The 17040-nt window shown below is 32.3% G+C and overlaps 1 protein-coding gene across 1 annotated transcript; it reads left to right on the top strand.

Annotated features, from left to right (window-relative positions):
- Nucleotides 1-10704: 10704 nt before the first annotated feature.
- LOC149262629 (homeobox-leucine zipper protein HAT2-like) lies at nucleotides 10705-14071 on the top strand. The gene is made up of 3 exons (XM_089385864.1): nucleotides 10705-11599; nucleotides 13145-13224; nucleotides 13311-14071. The coding sequence occupies exons 1-3, from the start codon at nucleotides 11159-11161 to the stop codon at nucleotides 13594-13596; spliced, it is 807 nt and encodes a 268-aa protein (XP_089241990.1). The 5' UTR covers nucleotides 10705-11158; the 3' UTR covers nucleotides 13597-14071.
- The last annotated feature ends 2969 nt before the right edge of the window (nucleotides 14072-17040 follow it).

Genomic DNA, 17040 nt, shown 5'->3' on the forward strand with positions numbered 1-17040 from the left:
GACCCCAACACATTGAAGGTCGGGAGATCGACCAGGCGGGCCGGGCCTTAGCAGGTCTCTGCCCTAACCTACAACGGTCTTAGTGCTTTGTTGGTAGCGAGGTTGAGAGCTCAAGTAGGTTGGGGGTCAGGCCAACCTTGACCCAACATTTTATCGCACCAAGGAGGAAGGGCGACCCTGACTTGGTCAGAGGTCGGGGGTGAGACTTGGAACTTATTATCTCTTAATATTTTTATTTTAAATTTTATTGAAACTTATTATCTCTCCTTTTAAGTAAATTTATTTTCAAATTAAATAATTATAAAAAATATAATTTTGAAAATTTGCTAAATTTTTTTTCCCATATTTATCTTTAATTAATTTATTAACTCTAATTAATATCACTTCAAATTAAAATATTACAACATAATTAACCAAATACCTAACATTATTATAATTTTTTAAATAATTTTGAAAATTTGCTAAATTTATTTTCCCATATCTATCTTTAATAAATTTATTAACTCTAATTAATATCGCTTCAGATTAAAACATTACAACATAATTAACCAAATACCTAACATTATTAATAATCATTTAACATACCTATTAATAATCATTTAAACTACTCTTTAAATTAGTGATAAAAGCATCTATATGTTACTGCTGTAAAGAATCTTTAATTAATATATAATTAGAGCTTATTAAGAATAATGCAGTTATTAATTGTGTTGTCCACAAAAATTAATACCGACATTATTTTGGTCGAATAAATAGGTGAGTGGACATTCATATATTAATAATATTGAATAGGCAAAATGAACTTACCAAATTTCTAAAGGTCATAAAAATGATCAATATGATCATTAAAATTTTATAAATTTATACATTATAAAGAATAAGGAAGCAACTTAATATTACATCAAAATGATTGATGCTTTTTATGATGTTGGGATTGCACATTATTTTAAATGAAGGTAATTAATAAAAATCAAGTATATGAATTTGAGAAATGATCACAAACACAAAATTTTGGCCGTGTTAATAATAATAAATCTTATTTAATTTTACAAATAAGAAAATTTAATTTAAAATAACTAAATTTTTAAATAAACAAAATCTATATAAAAATAATTTATTTATTTTTTAATAACCATGATTATTGTCTGAACTCATTATGATAATTTATATATAATTAATAAGGATCGTGAAAAGTCGTGACATGTCTATATCTATTAAAAACATAAACTACAGTCACCATATATTTTATTCGGTGAGAATGAATGATAAATGATTATTTACACAGTTTTTTAATGAATATTAGTTGTAATAGAGATTTTTAGGCAAATAATTCATTATTAAGCTTCAATTTGGTGTTGATCATGTGTTTTATGAAGATATTATTTTAACAAAATATATATATATATATATATATGTGTGGGGGGTAAGATCTTTCAATTTAAAAAATCAAATTAGTTTTGAAATATCATTTTTATGATAAGATATTCAATCATTTTTAAAATTTAATTCTTAAATAAAATTATATTATCAATTCATTATTTAATATTATATATAAAATAAATTTATAAAAAATATTTATTTTTATATTATATAAAAATTATATTTAAATTTATAAGTTAACTTCTTTCAATAAGATTTAAGAAAAATAATTAGCAAAATAATTTTGGACAAGATGAACGGTTTCAGGGTTTTGAAAAAAACCCTAAAACATTAGGATGATGTAGATTTTATAGTTTTGTGGTTTTTTTATTTTATTTAAAATATGATTATTAATATATAAATGAATTTAGTGTTTTGAAAAACTTTTATTCAGATATGCAGATTTTATAATTCAAACTTGTGAATCTATTCAATCTCTACATAATTTTGAACAAAAATGACATAAAAAAACATATGTTAGAGAATAAGTAAAACTTAAAAAAAAATGACACTGATTTTTAAGAATATTTTACTTTTCTTTTATTTTGATGATGATGATGATCATTGCTTTACTTTTCTTAATTGAAAATCTATCATAACTCAATTGTCAAACTAGTGGGAAAATCTATCATAACTCAATTGTCAAATCAACAATAAGGAAAGTCAATGCAAGTTGACTCATCACCTTTATTCAAAGAAAACCATGCCACCAAGAATGACTTGTTGGTGGTCCCTAAAAATACATGCTTTCACTCCTATCATATGCGTAGATGCCTTTGGATCATGGACTGTTAACATGCCATGGACCTGTTAGCGCTGCTATACAAAAGGATAAAAACGGATCCACAAACACTCCCAAAGTCTGCAAATCTGCTTAAAATCATGCCAAGGGATCCATGCATGCTGTTGAAATCTCCAATTTTGGTCAAAGGTCATCCACCGATCGAAATAGTTGCAAGAGGAGAGCCCTTGGAGGGTCAACAATGCACTATCGGGAGGCGGAAACACTACAAAACCATGAAAAAACCCTCAGGCACAGGCTTAAATGATGGTGGCACAGCAGCCGTTAGATCTGGCCGGTCAACGGTCCAGATCTAATCGGCGGATCGCAATCGCACATTTACCCCGCTGCCTCCTATCGCCCCTTGTCTTCCGCCACTGCGATATTGTGATGCGATCTGATCGCTATCACAAATCGCACCCATGTGTGTTAAGGCTCCGCCCTTTGTCTTCCGCCGATGCAATATCACGATCGCTCCTCCGCCGTCCGATCAGTCCCGACGATCCAACGGCCCACATTTGTTTGCGCCCGCTTCCGAAGTACCGATGCGATGTTCATCGGCGATCACAAGTCGCAGGGTCAGGGCTTGATGTTAATGTAGACCACTCCATTTCCACCGATGCGATATCAGGTGCCGGACCTGATATGACTCACCATTCCTTTGTATAAAGTCTCATGTCCGCTTTTCCGCCTCTGATAGTGTATTTGCCTATACTCAGTCTTCCTGCCTTCGTGCTCCTGCCGAGTCATATCCTCCGTCCATCTGCGCGATCCAACGGCTAATGTCTTTTCCCCGTCTTGCTCATGCCTCCGCCATACTGTCCGCGTCCATAGTCGGTCCCGTGCATCCCAAGGAAGAAGGTGGCTAGTATTCATCACTCTGCGCAGTTAATCCTCAACCACCGCATTCAACAAGCAGGATGACTGAGAAGGAAACAGACATGCCTCGAGTTGGCCACAACATTTATCAGTTATGGAGCTTGTTTCATATTACACTCTACCGGCTCAAGAAGGACAACAGAACATTCGAGGAGGTCAAATTCATTTGCAGACACTGTCAGATTGCAACAGAGACCCATATTAGATAATTAAAGTGGTTGGTGGTCCATTATGACCCCTCCATGCATGGAACAACAAAGCATTTTTGTAAACAAATTCTATATATACTCAGAAAAAGAATGTAATGAGGTTGATGAATGTGAGGTGAGTGTTAGTGTGTTGTAAGCTTCAACTTCTGGAGACTGTAACTACTTTGAGACCTGCAGCTTCTGGTCTTCATTTCCAACTAATACAAGCTTCTTTTGTTGTCATTTGCTCACTTTTCACTTCTTCTATGTTCCAGGCTGTGCCTGTTTTGCATTAATTCATGAGCTGTGAATGTTTAGCATCAGAGGGGCTGTCATCCCACCTCTATGTTAGAATTTAGCTGTTCATTGAAATTGCTTGCAGGTTTCTGTTGTTTAAATGCATAGAGAGTTGTCATCATGTCTGTGTATTAGATAATAGTTTTACAGACCTCCTTTCTGGTTGCAGCTGGCCATCACAGGGTCCTGTGTATCTGCTGGTGCAGTCAGTCTTCTCCATCATCACATTTTGCTTAAACTGTGAGTAACTGGTGGTTAAAAGCCTTGTAGTTTGGGGTGTTCACCCATGTCTGGGGTCAATCATAGGAGTGGTTATCTGGCTTGAATATGCAACATTTCTTTTATTCATCCACCATTTATCCAACATTTTGTTGAGTTTGTAATTTTCCCGAGCATCACTGATATACAACCTAGGTGAGTTTCTTGGGGTCATAACAGGACCATTAACATGTTTCTTTAAGTCAAAAGAAAACAAGCAAAAACGACAAATTTTATTTAACATGTTTCCTTAAGTCAAAGAAAAACAAAGCAAAAACAACAAATTTTTAGCCAAACAAAAGTAATAGAACATACTCCAAACCCAAAAAAATCTAATATATTACCCAAAAAAAACTTATTTTAAATGTAAAACGAGTAAAGCAAATATAATACAAATAAATATTTGTTTATTTGGCGCCACTTGCTTCCCATGCAATGTGAGATGATTGCACTGGCATAAAATATTTAGGACCACTGGAAGGACCCTTCGAGATGTTATAAAAATGAGTACAAATGATTGCCTTAAAATGCAATAAAACTACCTTTTATGATGGTGAAGGGATAGGGTGGGAATCGGGATGGTGGGGAAGCCATTGAGTTGTACATGTGATTGGGCCTGTCACTCACTCACTCACTAGCTATGTATGACATTCAAATTATGAGTTGATCACCATGAATGAATGCCAAATATTTTTTCCATATCTCTTATCCTCATGCATTCATTCACGCATTGGCATTTAATGTTTTTGGTGAAATAAACTAGTAGCAGAGCATATGTCAACATAATTGCCTGTAACAAATATGATGAGGCCGGCCTTCAATCATGCATATGCTACGGAAAAGGTGACAAAATCATAAAAGAATAGCACGGATGTCATCAACAATATCATTATACTATCTTTCCTTTGCATTGAGATCTGTGTACAGGCACGTTAGCAGAAGGCCAAGTTGGCCAACAACCAAAGTCAAGGATATAATAAATGTGTGGTACAGTGTTACAATTAATCTCAATAAATGGAAAATGACCGGCCAAAACCTTTACAAATACTTCGTTCACGCAAACATTCAAACAATCACCAGTTCAGGTTACGGGAACATTTTGACAAATTTAATTTGATTTGTTGGAGGAGTTCCATGATTACGAAATGCGAATGGGCATATTTACTTGGGAAAACAGCCAATTTTATATTTTTCAAAATTTACGTTATTTGGATTGAAATGGATGAAATTTTTAGAAAGTATATTAGTGGAAAATTTTAATATTATTTTATTATTTTTTTTTTATTTTTTTTGTTCGTAATTTATTTGTTATAGGTTTTGAATTTTTTGGAAATACTTTGAGGTAGAATTTGTTTAATTGATAGGGATTTGTTAAATAATTTTGAGTTGTGAGTTTGTTAAATTTGAGTATTTTATAAATTTGTTAGGGTATTAAATATATATAGTCAAAAATACATTTTAAATAACAAAAAAATTATAATTTAATCTAAAATTATTTCACCTTCTAACAAAATCAAAACTTAATCATTAAATAACATCTAGTTTTATATTTTTAAATAAAAAAATATTTTTAAAATAACTAAATCAAATTATAAATATCTAAAACTCGAAGTTATTTAAAATTATTTTTAAATTAACTAAATCCAATTATATTTTTAAATAAAAAAATATAATATTTTTTAAAATTTATTAATTTATAAAATATATAAAACTAGATCTAAGAATATTTTGATAACTTTAAATTAAGCAACAACTAATTTTATATTTTTAAATTAAAAAAAAAAAGATTATATTTTAAAATAAAAAAATAATATTTTTTAAAATTACTTATTAATTTATAAAATATAAAATGGGAAGAAAAGAATATTTATATTTAAATTAAAAAAATAAATTATATTTTTAAATAAAAAATTTAATATTTTTTAAAATTACTTATTAATTTATAAAATACAAAATTGGAAGAAAAGAATATTTAGATAATTTTATTTTGAATCTAATCTCTTTAGAAATGTGAGATTTCTAAAGAGTTTAGAAGAAAAGAATATTTAGATAATTTTATTTTGAATCTAGTTACAATCTCCATAATTCAAATGGAAATCTAAGATTTCTAAAAAAAATTTAGTTTGCAGAATTTAAATGAAGGTATTTTTAATAAAGAAATTTGGGTGTAGATTTTATTAAGTTGCAAAGTTAGAAGTTAAAGTTTTATTTTTTTCAAATTGATTAGTACCATAGTTCAATCATCAATTTTATTCAAATTAAACATTACAAATTTATTATTATTATTTTTTAAGCAAGGAACAATCTTTATATTTTCAAAATTCTACATAAAATATACTCATGGAGGTTTGTAGTAGTGTCTAGGAGCTATTTGCTAACACAAAAACATGTATGTCATGAGGAGAGAATTGAAGAGACCATGTGCATATGATAGGGAAACCAAATTGTCTCCCGAAGAGTTTTGAGCCATAATGGTAATAGTATGGCACCAAAACAAACTAAATATAACTGAAACTATATAGACAATAACAACAAACGGACATGGAAAATTGAAACTTTGAGAATGTTTATCCTGGAAATTTAACATGCCTGTCTAGGTTGTTCCTTGTCTTGGTCAGTCTTGGTAAGGGTGTGATATGCTTGCTCCCTTGGAACCTTGCCCTGTTGAGCCTTTTCCTTCATAGTATGTTCTTTCTGCTCCAAGTAGAGGAAGGGATCGTCGTATCCTCCAGGACGTTAAGGGGTTTCGATGAATGATTTCCCAGTGTAGGATTCACCCTCCCTCCATGAGGGTTCTCCCATGGTCAGGTTGTTGCTCCAAGTAGAGGAAGGGATCGTTGTATCCTCCAGGATGCTAAGGGGATTTGATGAATGATTTCCTAGTGTAGGATTCACCCTCCCTCCATGAGGGTTCTCCCTTGGTCAGGCTCTCAGTAGTAGTATGGCTGGCCAAGTTCATCCCCTGTCTTGCTGGTTTAGGAGAGCTGTAGGATTCGACCACCTTTTGTTTCTTAGCTTGAGGTTTTGGGTGAGCTAGATTGGAGGGTCTTTGCCCCTGATGGGAGGATTCAACTGCTTCTATCTTGTCATTCGAATTGGAGAATATTTGGAGGAGGGGGAGGAGGGGGAAAGTGAATTCCCATAGCCTTGGACAAATTCCTTAAGGTCGCGTGTGTGTGTACCACACAGGTGTTGAGCTCAATTATTCTACCTTTGGCTATCTCCCTGGCTTCTTCCTAGTCCCGAAGTTGTCTTCCAAGCAAATTTCAGATGACCCAGTTACCAATTTTGCCCTGACCATGCCAACGAGGGAGAGGTCAACGCCCACGACCTCTGCCACCTCTTCTGGCTCAACTCCTTTCCCTCACTATGATAAACAAACTTGTGTAATCTTTTCCTCTGACCTAAAACCGCTTGAGTCTCGTTCCCTCTCCCAACCCCAACAACCATCCACTCACAAAGCAAAGAAGTTGAGGGAATGAATGTTGGAATCCACACTGATGATAGAATTCATGTCTTACTTATGTGTAAATGTCGTGTCCTTGCCTAAACCTCCATTGTCTGGTTTCAATGAATGTGGCTTTTGCACGATCACCAAGATCCAGGAATAAAAAATTTATTATTATAATTTAATTATAAAAATAAATTTAACTATTTTAAAAAAATTATTATAATATATATATAATTAATTTTAAATGATTTTGAAGTTTATTTTAAAAATGTGTTGAAGTTTTTGCTTTTATAAAACATAAGAAAAGAGATTAGCAGTTCAATATCTAGAGACATTCGGCAAGAATGAAAGCCAGGCCTTCACTCATCGTCAATTGATTATTCCAAATGGCCTAGGTTTCTTTAAATAACAATAATATCTTGTATTTGTGAATAACAACCAATAGTCATTATCTATTTACTAATTATTAATAAGCAACTTTATTAAATATTTCATATTTTGACTATTAAGAAAAGTATCATCTATATTTAAACTTTTTTTTCTCATATATATATATATTTTACAATCAATTTTACTTAAAACTTTCATAAAATCATAAATTTAAGTACCATAATACTTAAAATCCCAATATTCTAACTATTTTTCAAAACTTTTTTATTATTATATATTTTACCATCAATTTTGACTATTAGAAATTTAAATGGCATAATACTTAAAATCCAATAACTTTCTTAAGATTAGAAATTTAAATAATACTTAAAATCCCAATATTCCAACTATTTTTAAGAACCCATTTATAGATTCAAAACACACTCTAAACATTAACAAATCACAATCTCCAAAATTATATTATAGCATAGCATTCCAACCCAAATAAAAAGTCAAGAAAACCTATAATTTGTTTCATCATTATTTTCGCCGACTTAAAAGAGTGCAAAGCGCTGAGCTTTCCTTCACCTCCATCGGAGATTATGGCAGTTAATACATGATGAGCGAGGGAGAGAATTGGAAGCAGAAGCAGAAGCAGAAGCAAAAGAGACAGAAATAAAAATGGTAAAATTGGTGTGGGTGTTGGCCACCTGCAGAAGAGCCCGCCCAAATGATTGCTCAGTTGACATGCCTCCAATGGGCGGGACAGCAAGCAGACGCATGTCGACAATGTATGGTGATCGGGATTCGCAGCGTGCATGTTTGACTCGACAGCCACAGTATGTATTAATCATTAATCCGACGCATCTCTCTATCCTTACACGTGGACCTCTCCCACGCCACCTTCACGCGATTGCCCTGCATCCCCCACTACTCCGTTCAGGGACCGAATTTCCTTTGACCTATGATTTCTCCTCAAGCCCTGCTTTGGTAGTAAACAATTAATTTTGTTTTCCCAACTCCTATCGGAACTGTGAACCTAAAAAGTATCGCTAAACCTTATTATATGCGTACTGAAATATTCATTCTGTTTTATTTTAAATAGAATTTGTACGAATTTAAAATTATGATATTAAATTAAATCAATCCACAAATCACGTTACATTAAAAAATCACTGTTGACAGTATGTGAAATGTTGCTGTCTAATTTAGTGTTATTGTTTTAATATAATATATTTCGTAATCTATTTTACTAGAATTATGGTCAAGGTCATTTAGATGGATCGAGTGATTAGTAATTATTTTTAATTCATATAAATTAATTGCTTTCGGTGTTTTCATTGGTGTTTTACATCAGGATGAGTAGAAAAATGATGAAAATAAAAGGAATAAGCAATAAATGCAGGGCATTTATTTTCTTCGTCTCTTGATTACTGCATTTATTTTCATCATTTCCTGATTTTTATTTTATTAAATAGTAATGATGATTTATAATTGAATATTTCAAAATCAATCTATCTATAATTGAAAAAGTGTTTTGAATAAAATAATTTATATAAATAATTGAATGAATAGGTTTGGTATAAATAATATAATATAATGATTTTACTTAGTTAAGTAATTTTATATGTTTTATTCTATAAAAAAATTAAAGTTTATATTATCGTTGTATTTGTTTATGTTATTTATTTTAGTAATAAGTGTTTTTTATGAGAAAAAAAAATCAGGTTTTTTTTAAGTAATTGTGTTAAACTATTATAATTAATTGGTAAATTAGATATACTAGTAACTTGCAATTTAGTAAGGGCATTTTCTCTAATCTAAAAGGTGTTTATCCTTGTAGGTTTATGTCACTTGTGAGATTTGAATATAGGTGGCAAGGAGAACAAACAATCAGCCAAATCATTAAAGTTATAATCTTCGGAAAAAGTTAGAGTTCTCATCAACCTGAATTTTTATGATTTTGATCTATTTAAAATTATGCAAATATTTAAAGACATTGTTCCACCATACAATACTATTGAATCATGATGTAACTATAAGCTTCCCTAAAGTTTCTATCAAATTTATAAAGTCTGTAACTAGAAAGTTGTTCCATGCCTTCTCTATAGTCATCTTGTTTTAACTTTCTTGTAATTGGTTGAAATTACTTTTTTATTATTTTGGAGTCAGACTTAAAACTACTCCTTGCTAATCATGGAGTAAGATCTTAAAGTGTTTTGCATTGAAGAAGTATGCATTCTGAGCAATTACTACTTGCTAATCATGGAGTAAGATCTTAAAGTGTTTTGCATTGAAGAAGTATGTATTCTAAGCAATTAGTAATGACTACCCTCACTGTAAATTGACAACTAATTTTTTTCCCTTAAGAAATATTTTTATATTCTATATAAGGAACATACATGTTTCAATCCTCTAGGAACTCTTAGAACCGGTGGGTACAATAACAACATTTCTCCCCACCACCTGATCTACAATTTGACAATTAAATTATGATCTCACACAACAAAAAATGGAATTACTACAAAAAATATACTCATTATAAACTCAACATATGACATGGAAATTAAACCAAATAAAAAAATAACATCATTTCTTCCTACTATACAAATTACATCCCATTAAAAAATAATAATTAAATTATAATAAAAAAAATTAATTTTATAATTAAAACGGTTTGTAAAAACTCCAAAACTTTATTTACAACCTCTTATCAAATACTATCCCAATTTTAATATCTTTGGCATCATCATTGAAATGATCTCTAATAAAATTATATATTATTAGATTATTTTTAATGATATTTTATGTTATTTATTTAAGCAAAACAAAAACAAAACATATATTATAATTAAAACTGTTGTAAATAAAACTTATAAAATAAATTTGGAAACAATGTAACTAAACTCCTAAACGTATAAAAGATTTAAAGTGTTCTTTAGCATACACCTATGTCCTTTATATATATATATATAATATGTGGGACATGATGGGCAAAAGTCCCTCCCTGTTGCACACAGCGCATGCTTTAGTTTAGAATTTAAATTGCAATGTGGAGGTGAGTTGCGGGACAAAATGAAAATGAGTCAGTCTGCAAGTGAGTGCGATGAGTTGATGAATGGTGTCCGAGACATGTTCCCGAGAGAGTCATCATTCGCACATTCATCTCGATCTTCTTATTTTATACGCGATCCTTTCGGTGGTGTTCACAGTCATTCTGCGACCCTTTTTAATCATTGCTTTCATTCACTCATTTAGTCGTGTCGCCCCGCATGCTGCTGCCTGTCGTGACCTTCATCTCCTTTTCCTTTTGTCTGGGAGCGAACCCTTGCCTTGGGAGGGGTGAAAGGATCAGCCACCCATGGCGTGCTTTCCTTCTTTACTCCTCTGATTTTGTCAGTATACGCCTCCACTTCTTCCACATTGCAGCTTCCCAATAAATATACCTATCCCTGCGCCTTCATATATATCCCATCTCTGTGCCTCCGTTCCCTTGCTAAAGTGAGAGCAGCAGGAATGGAGTTTTGGCAGCGGGAGTGTAACACAAGGCTGGGATTGGGGAGAGATTTGGGTGCAGAAGATGAAGCTGAAAAGCATTCATTAAACCATGTCCCTGTGCAGTTGGATCTGCTACCATTGCGGCCCGTGCCGCTGAATTCCATAGCGCCTCCTGGTTCCGGCCAGAGGGCAATCGACGTAAACCAGGTACCCAACTTATGCGATCAGGCATTGCTTTCTTCACCCAACAGCACGCTGTCGATGTCAATGTTTCAGCTTGATCCCTACAGATATAACAACACAAATGCCTCCAAGCATGACACCCTTGAGGTGGTGGCTGAGAGAGCCAGCGATGAGGAAGAAGGCATTGCTTCTACCTGCAGGAAAAAGCTTCGCCTTTCAAAGGATCAATCTGCCCTCTTGGAGGAGAGCTTCAGGCAGCACAGCACTCTCAATCCAGTAAGTGAAAAAACAATAAACATGTTTGTGTATGTGTTCTGGATGATGGTGGAGCATCCGTAACGTGGTCATTTCTCTAAAAGAAAAAAACCAACAGATTGACAATGCATTTGTGTATGACAGGTACTGTCATCATAAAATCAAGATACACAATTTCTAAAGAAGAAAAAATAGATTAATAATATAGATTGATAATATGTTTGTATATTGGGGTAGAATGAAGATATTTGGTTTCTCATTTCTTTAAACGAACAATGTATTTATGTATGACAGATATTGTCACCATAGAATCAAGATACACAGTTTTTCTAGAAGAAAAAATAGATGGACAATATGTTTCATATGTTTGTGTATTGTCATAGAATGAAGATACACAGTTTCTCTCCTGAAGAAAAAACAGATTGACAATGTATTTGTGTATGAAGATACTCATAAAATCAAGATACAAAAAAAAATTAACGATATGTTTCAAAAAATAGATTGACAATATGTTTGATATGTTTGTCTATTGTCATAGAAGCAATATACACCAAGATACACCCATGTGTCTAGATACACAATTTTGACAATATATTGGTTTAGTATCAAAGAATTAAGATACACCATTCCTTTAGAAGGAAAAATAGATTGACAATATGTTTGCCTATTTTCATAGGATCAAGATACACATTTTTTCCAAAAGACAAAAACCAATTTACAATATGATGTTTGTGTATTACAGGTACTGTCAAAGTTTGTTTTATATGTTTGTGTATTACAGATACTGTCAAAGTTTGTTTTATGTAATTTCTGTGGTGTCATATTGTAGGGTGAATAATGATCCCTGCAGAAACAAAAGCGGGACTTGGCCCAGAGATTGAACCTCAGCAATTATTTGTGCATGAATATTTGTATGACAGCATAAAATCATACACAAGTTTTGAAGATTTCTAGAAGAAAAGATAGATTGACAATATGTTTGATATGTTTGTTTATTGCTATAAAAACCAGATTGACAATATGTTTGATATGTTTGTCTATTGTTATAAAAACCAGATTGACAATATGTTTGATATGTTTGTCTACTGTTATAAAAACAAGATGTTTGTCTATTCTTATAAGAACAAGATGCACCAATTTCTCTAGATACACAGTAAAAATTGATTTACAATATATTTGTTTATCATCATAGAAATAAGATTACACTATTTCTTTAGAAAGAAAAATAGATCGACAATATGTTTGTGTATGGTAATAAAATCAAGATACACAGTTTCTCATAAGAAAAAACAAGATACACTGATTTCTCTGGATACACAATAAAAATTGATTTACAATATATTTTTCTCTCAACATAGAATTAAAATACACCATTTTTTTAAGAAGGAAAAATAGATTGACAATATGTTTGTATATTATAATGTATATTATAATGGAATCAAGATACACAGTTTCTCTAGAAGAAAAAACGGATTCACAGTATGTTTGTGTAGTACAGATACTGTCATAGTTTCTTTTTTTATTTTCTGTGATGTCATATTTTATGGTGAATATTGATCCCTGCAGAAACAAAAGCTGGACTTGGCCCAGAGATTGAACCTCAGCCTCCGCCAAGTTGAAGTATGGTTCCAGAACAGACGGGCAAGGTAAGGTTGCGTTAGGTTAAACACTTTCTGTTATGTTTGCAATCAATTTTTTTATCTGATTTGTTTGAGTCGATGGATTATTGAAGGACCAAGCTGAAGCAGACTGAAGTAGACTGTGAATTCTTGAAACGGTGCTGCGATACCCTGACGGAGGAGAACAGAAAGCTGAAGAAAGAGCTGTATGAGCTTCGAGCTTTGAAGGTCGAGTCCCCGTTTTATATGCAGCTTCCTGCTGCCACTCTTACCATGTGCCCTTCTTGCGAGAGGATTGTTACCACAGACCATAATGTAAATACTCCCAAATCTCAGCTCGCCCTTATTTCTTCTAACCCCTCTGCACGTAAATTAACTCAATCATCTGCTCGCCCATGACCACATATCACATGTAATTCTCTAGCTGGATACGTCATCCACGAGTTGCTTTGAATATATAAAAAAAAATTGGTTCTTGCAGAAGCTGCATTTTGTTCAAACGAAAGAAATTGAATTTTTCGATCACCAAACTGCACAGATGGTCTGGCGTGTGTTAATTTCATTTGACTTTGGTCGCTTAGGGGCATTAACTATACTGCATGATCGTAAGATCCTTGTAAGCATTAAATGTAAGCATTAAAATGTGTTGAATTTTGCACAAAAGCAGGTGAGATATATTAATGCCATACAGGCTTTTGACTGAGCTTTGATTGTTTGGCCTGCAATTCCACTTGTGTGTCGGAGGGGTGATGAACATTGGGTTGTTGGAAACGGTGTAATTAAGGTTGAGGGGTGACAGTTGTAGCATATGCCCTTCATTTCAGCTTACAGACAGACTGAACATGCTCATAGCTACCAAACTTTGTGATTCGATCAATTTTAGTCAACTTTTTCTTATTTAGAATGATAAAGCAAAAGAGCTTTCAGCACAGAATATGCTCCAATTCTAAGCTTTTAAGCATATCGAAGGAGTGGGGCGACCCCGATAAAGCTTAAATAAATTGGGAATAAAATAATTACAATCCATGATCCCATATTTCATTTATAGTTATGGTTTATGAGAATTATATTTATATATTATAGTTATAGATGATGAGAATTATATTTATGAGCTTAGGTGGATTGTTTGTAGATTTTGTCATTCAAGAATATGCAGTAAAGTTTATCACTCCATATTAGTTGGATATATTAAACTTACAATTAATATTAAAATATCGTATATATTTCCATGACTTTGAAAATGAAAAATAAGTGAATACGTGGTAGCAAAAAAGAAAAAATAAATGAATACGTGGCAATATGAGTAAGATGTGTTGTTAGAGGTGTATCCACAACCATAATGGCACACATGACTGACTTAATGATGAACCAATAGTGTTTTGATTAATTATGAATATAATTGTGGTTCATGATTGTTTATGCAAAAACTATCATTATATGCTTTACAATGTTAGACTTTTGTTTTGAATTAAAGTAGTCACAAGGACATATCATTTATTATTATTAATAATGTTTACAACCATCTAATAATGGGGTTTCGTAATGTTTAAAACAATGCTTAAAACATCTGATAATGGGTTTTAGCCAGGAAGACGGGATGGGAATATAGACGAAATTGCGTGGATGTTAAGTGTATGTGGAGTGAAATGTCGTGAATTTGACAACGAACGATTCCCTTTGTATACTTTTGTTTGGCTGCTTTTGTGATGCAGCGTATTTATAAATGATGAGGTTGAATCACGTATATATATTTGTAATTGAATTATGGTGATATGAAGATTTTTATGATGGGAAAAGAGAATATTATTTTGTAAAGCAGTATGTTATTTGTAATTGAATTATGGTGGTATGAAGATTTTTATGATGGTTGAAGAGAATAATATTTTATAAAGTATTATGTTACTTTATAAAATTTATGCTATCGAATCAAATTTAGTTGAACAGTTTTTCTTTTCGGTCTTAATTTAAAAGGAAAAAAATATTTATATCATAAAAGATAAGCCGCTTGCTTGAAAATGATTATAGAAACTCGTTATCGCAGAAGTTCTAAGTGGCATAATGCCTATTTTAATGGCTTCTGGTTGTGATCGTTATCGTCGTTATCATCGTTATGGTAGAAGTTCTCAGTGGCATAATGCCTATTTTAATGGTTTCTAGTTGTGAAGTATAACTGATTTTAATCTATTATAAGTGCAAAGGGACCCAAGTCTAGTCAATGATATAATTGTGATCGGTTTGAAGGGGCACATAGAATTGGAGGGATCATTGGATAGATAATTGTGATCGGTTTGAAGGGGCACATAGAATTGGAGGGATCACTGGATAGATAATTGTGGTCGGTTTGAAGGGGCACATAGAATTGGAGGGATCACTGGATAGATAGAAGGGGACGAATTGCAAACATATAATTGGAGGGATCAATGGATAGATAGAAGGGGACAAAGGGGGACGAATTGTAAACTTCTAATGAAGAGAGTGTAATGAATTCTAATTATCGATAGAATGTGAATATGTAAATAGTTTGAATGGTTGAAGGGATGTGTAGAATGTGAATATGTAAATAGTTTGAATGGTTGAAGGGATGTGTAGAATGTGATTATGTAAATAGTTTGAATGGTTGAAGGGATGCGTAGAATTGGAAGGATTAATTGATAATTGTAAAAGTGAAATTGTATTAGTATGAATTTGACCTTTCTAGAGAAAAGTAATACCAGTAAGAGCTATATTATATAATAATATAATAATAATGTTCATATCTTTTAAAAATTTATTAGTTTTAAAAGTTTTAATGTGTATCAAGATTTTATTATAAGGTCATGGAATGTAATATAAAAGATGTAATTGTAGTTATAAAAGATATGAACATTGTAAACATATGTACTTGCTGAATAAGAATATGAAGAAATATAAGTGATTATCTCGATATATCCAACACACGGTGATGCACTTGAGGAAGATTACATAGAATTGTAGATTGAGAGCATTGTTGACATCGCATATGAAGAGATTACAATTTTTCACGTGATTGAAGAGGAGGTGAAGAAATTGGGAAAATATGCAAAAAGTACGAGCACTAAGAGATAATGATGAAGAAGAATTTGAAGAAGGATGAATATGCAATAGATTGCATGGATAAGCATGATGGAGTTGAGGTCAATTTAGGAGTTGCAATAGTGTTTACTCTCTTATTACATAAATGTTGAAATGAGAATAAAGGAGTGAGGAATTCCCTTGTTCCCATGAATATGAGGAAAAGGATTGCTCCCATAAAGCTTGCAGTGACAAACCCACTTGGAAGTGTTGTTATCATTCACCAAGAAGACTTAATACCCACAACTAATGAGTTGAGTGTGGCTAGCCACATTGTTAAGTGCCAAATAATCCAATATGCCTTAAAAATGCCAATTAAATTAAAGCCACAACTAGAAGAAGTGAATAAAACATCTTCAAGGGGTAACCTTCAATTACAAAATATCCAAATGCACAAAATGAAATAGTTATTAAAATGAATCTCCTTAATTTGAAAATATGAGATAAAGAGAGGTAAGTGGTAAAGTATAATTAACATGCATATTAAAAAAGGAGCTAGTGGATTTTTTTTTTTTTAAATGGGGAGGAGGTCATCCTTAAGTCAAATTTAAGCACAAGGGATGAGTTGTTAGAGATGTGGAAAAGGTAGAGGGCTTTTAATGATGAAATATACAAAGGACCAAGGAAGATTTATAAGCACCACCAAGACATTAGAAAATGCAAAAGAATTATGGATTGAAACAATGACATTAATAGTTAAAGGTTTTTACTATGACCTAGATGATACGACATTAGATGATGTAGTGAAGGTAC

This window comes from Pinus tabuliformis, chromosome 6, assembly GCF_031772625.1.
Source record: "Pinus tabuliformis cultivar Carrire ecotype Pingquan chromosome 6, CPIR1, whole genome shotgun sequence".
Lineage (NCBI taxonomy): Eukaryota > Viridiplantae > Streptophyta > Pinopsida > Pinales > Pinaceae > Pinus > Pinus tabuliformis.

Excerpts from the sequence above, each read along its gene's own strand:
- LOC149262629 (XM_089385864.1), top strand. The coding sequence starts at position 11,159 with ATGGAGTTTTGGCAGCGGGAGTGTAACACAAGGCTGGGATTGGGGAGA. Across the intron at positions 11,600-13,144 it reads AGCACAGCACTCTCAATCCA|AAACAAAAGCTGGACTTGGC; the intron begins GTAAGTGAAAAA and ends TGATCCCTGCAG. Across the intron at positions 13,225-13,310 it reads TTCCAGAACAGACGGGCAAG|GACCAAGCTGAAGCAGACTG; the intron begins GTAAGGTTGCGT and ends GGATTATTGAAG.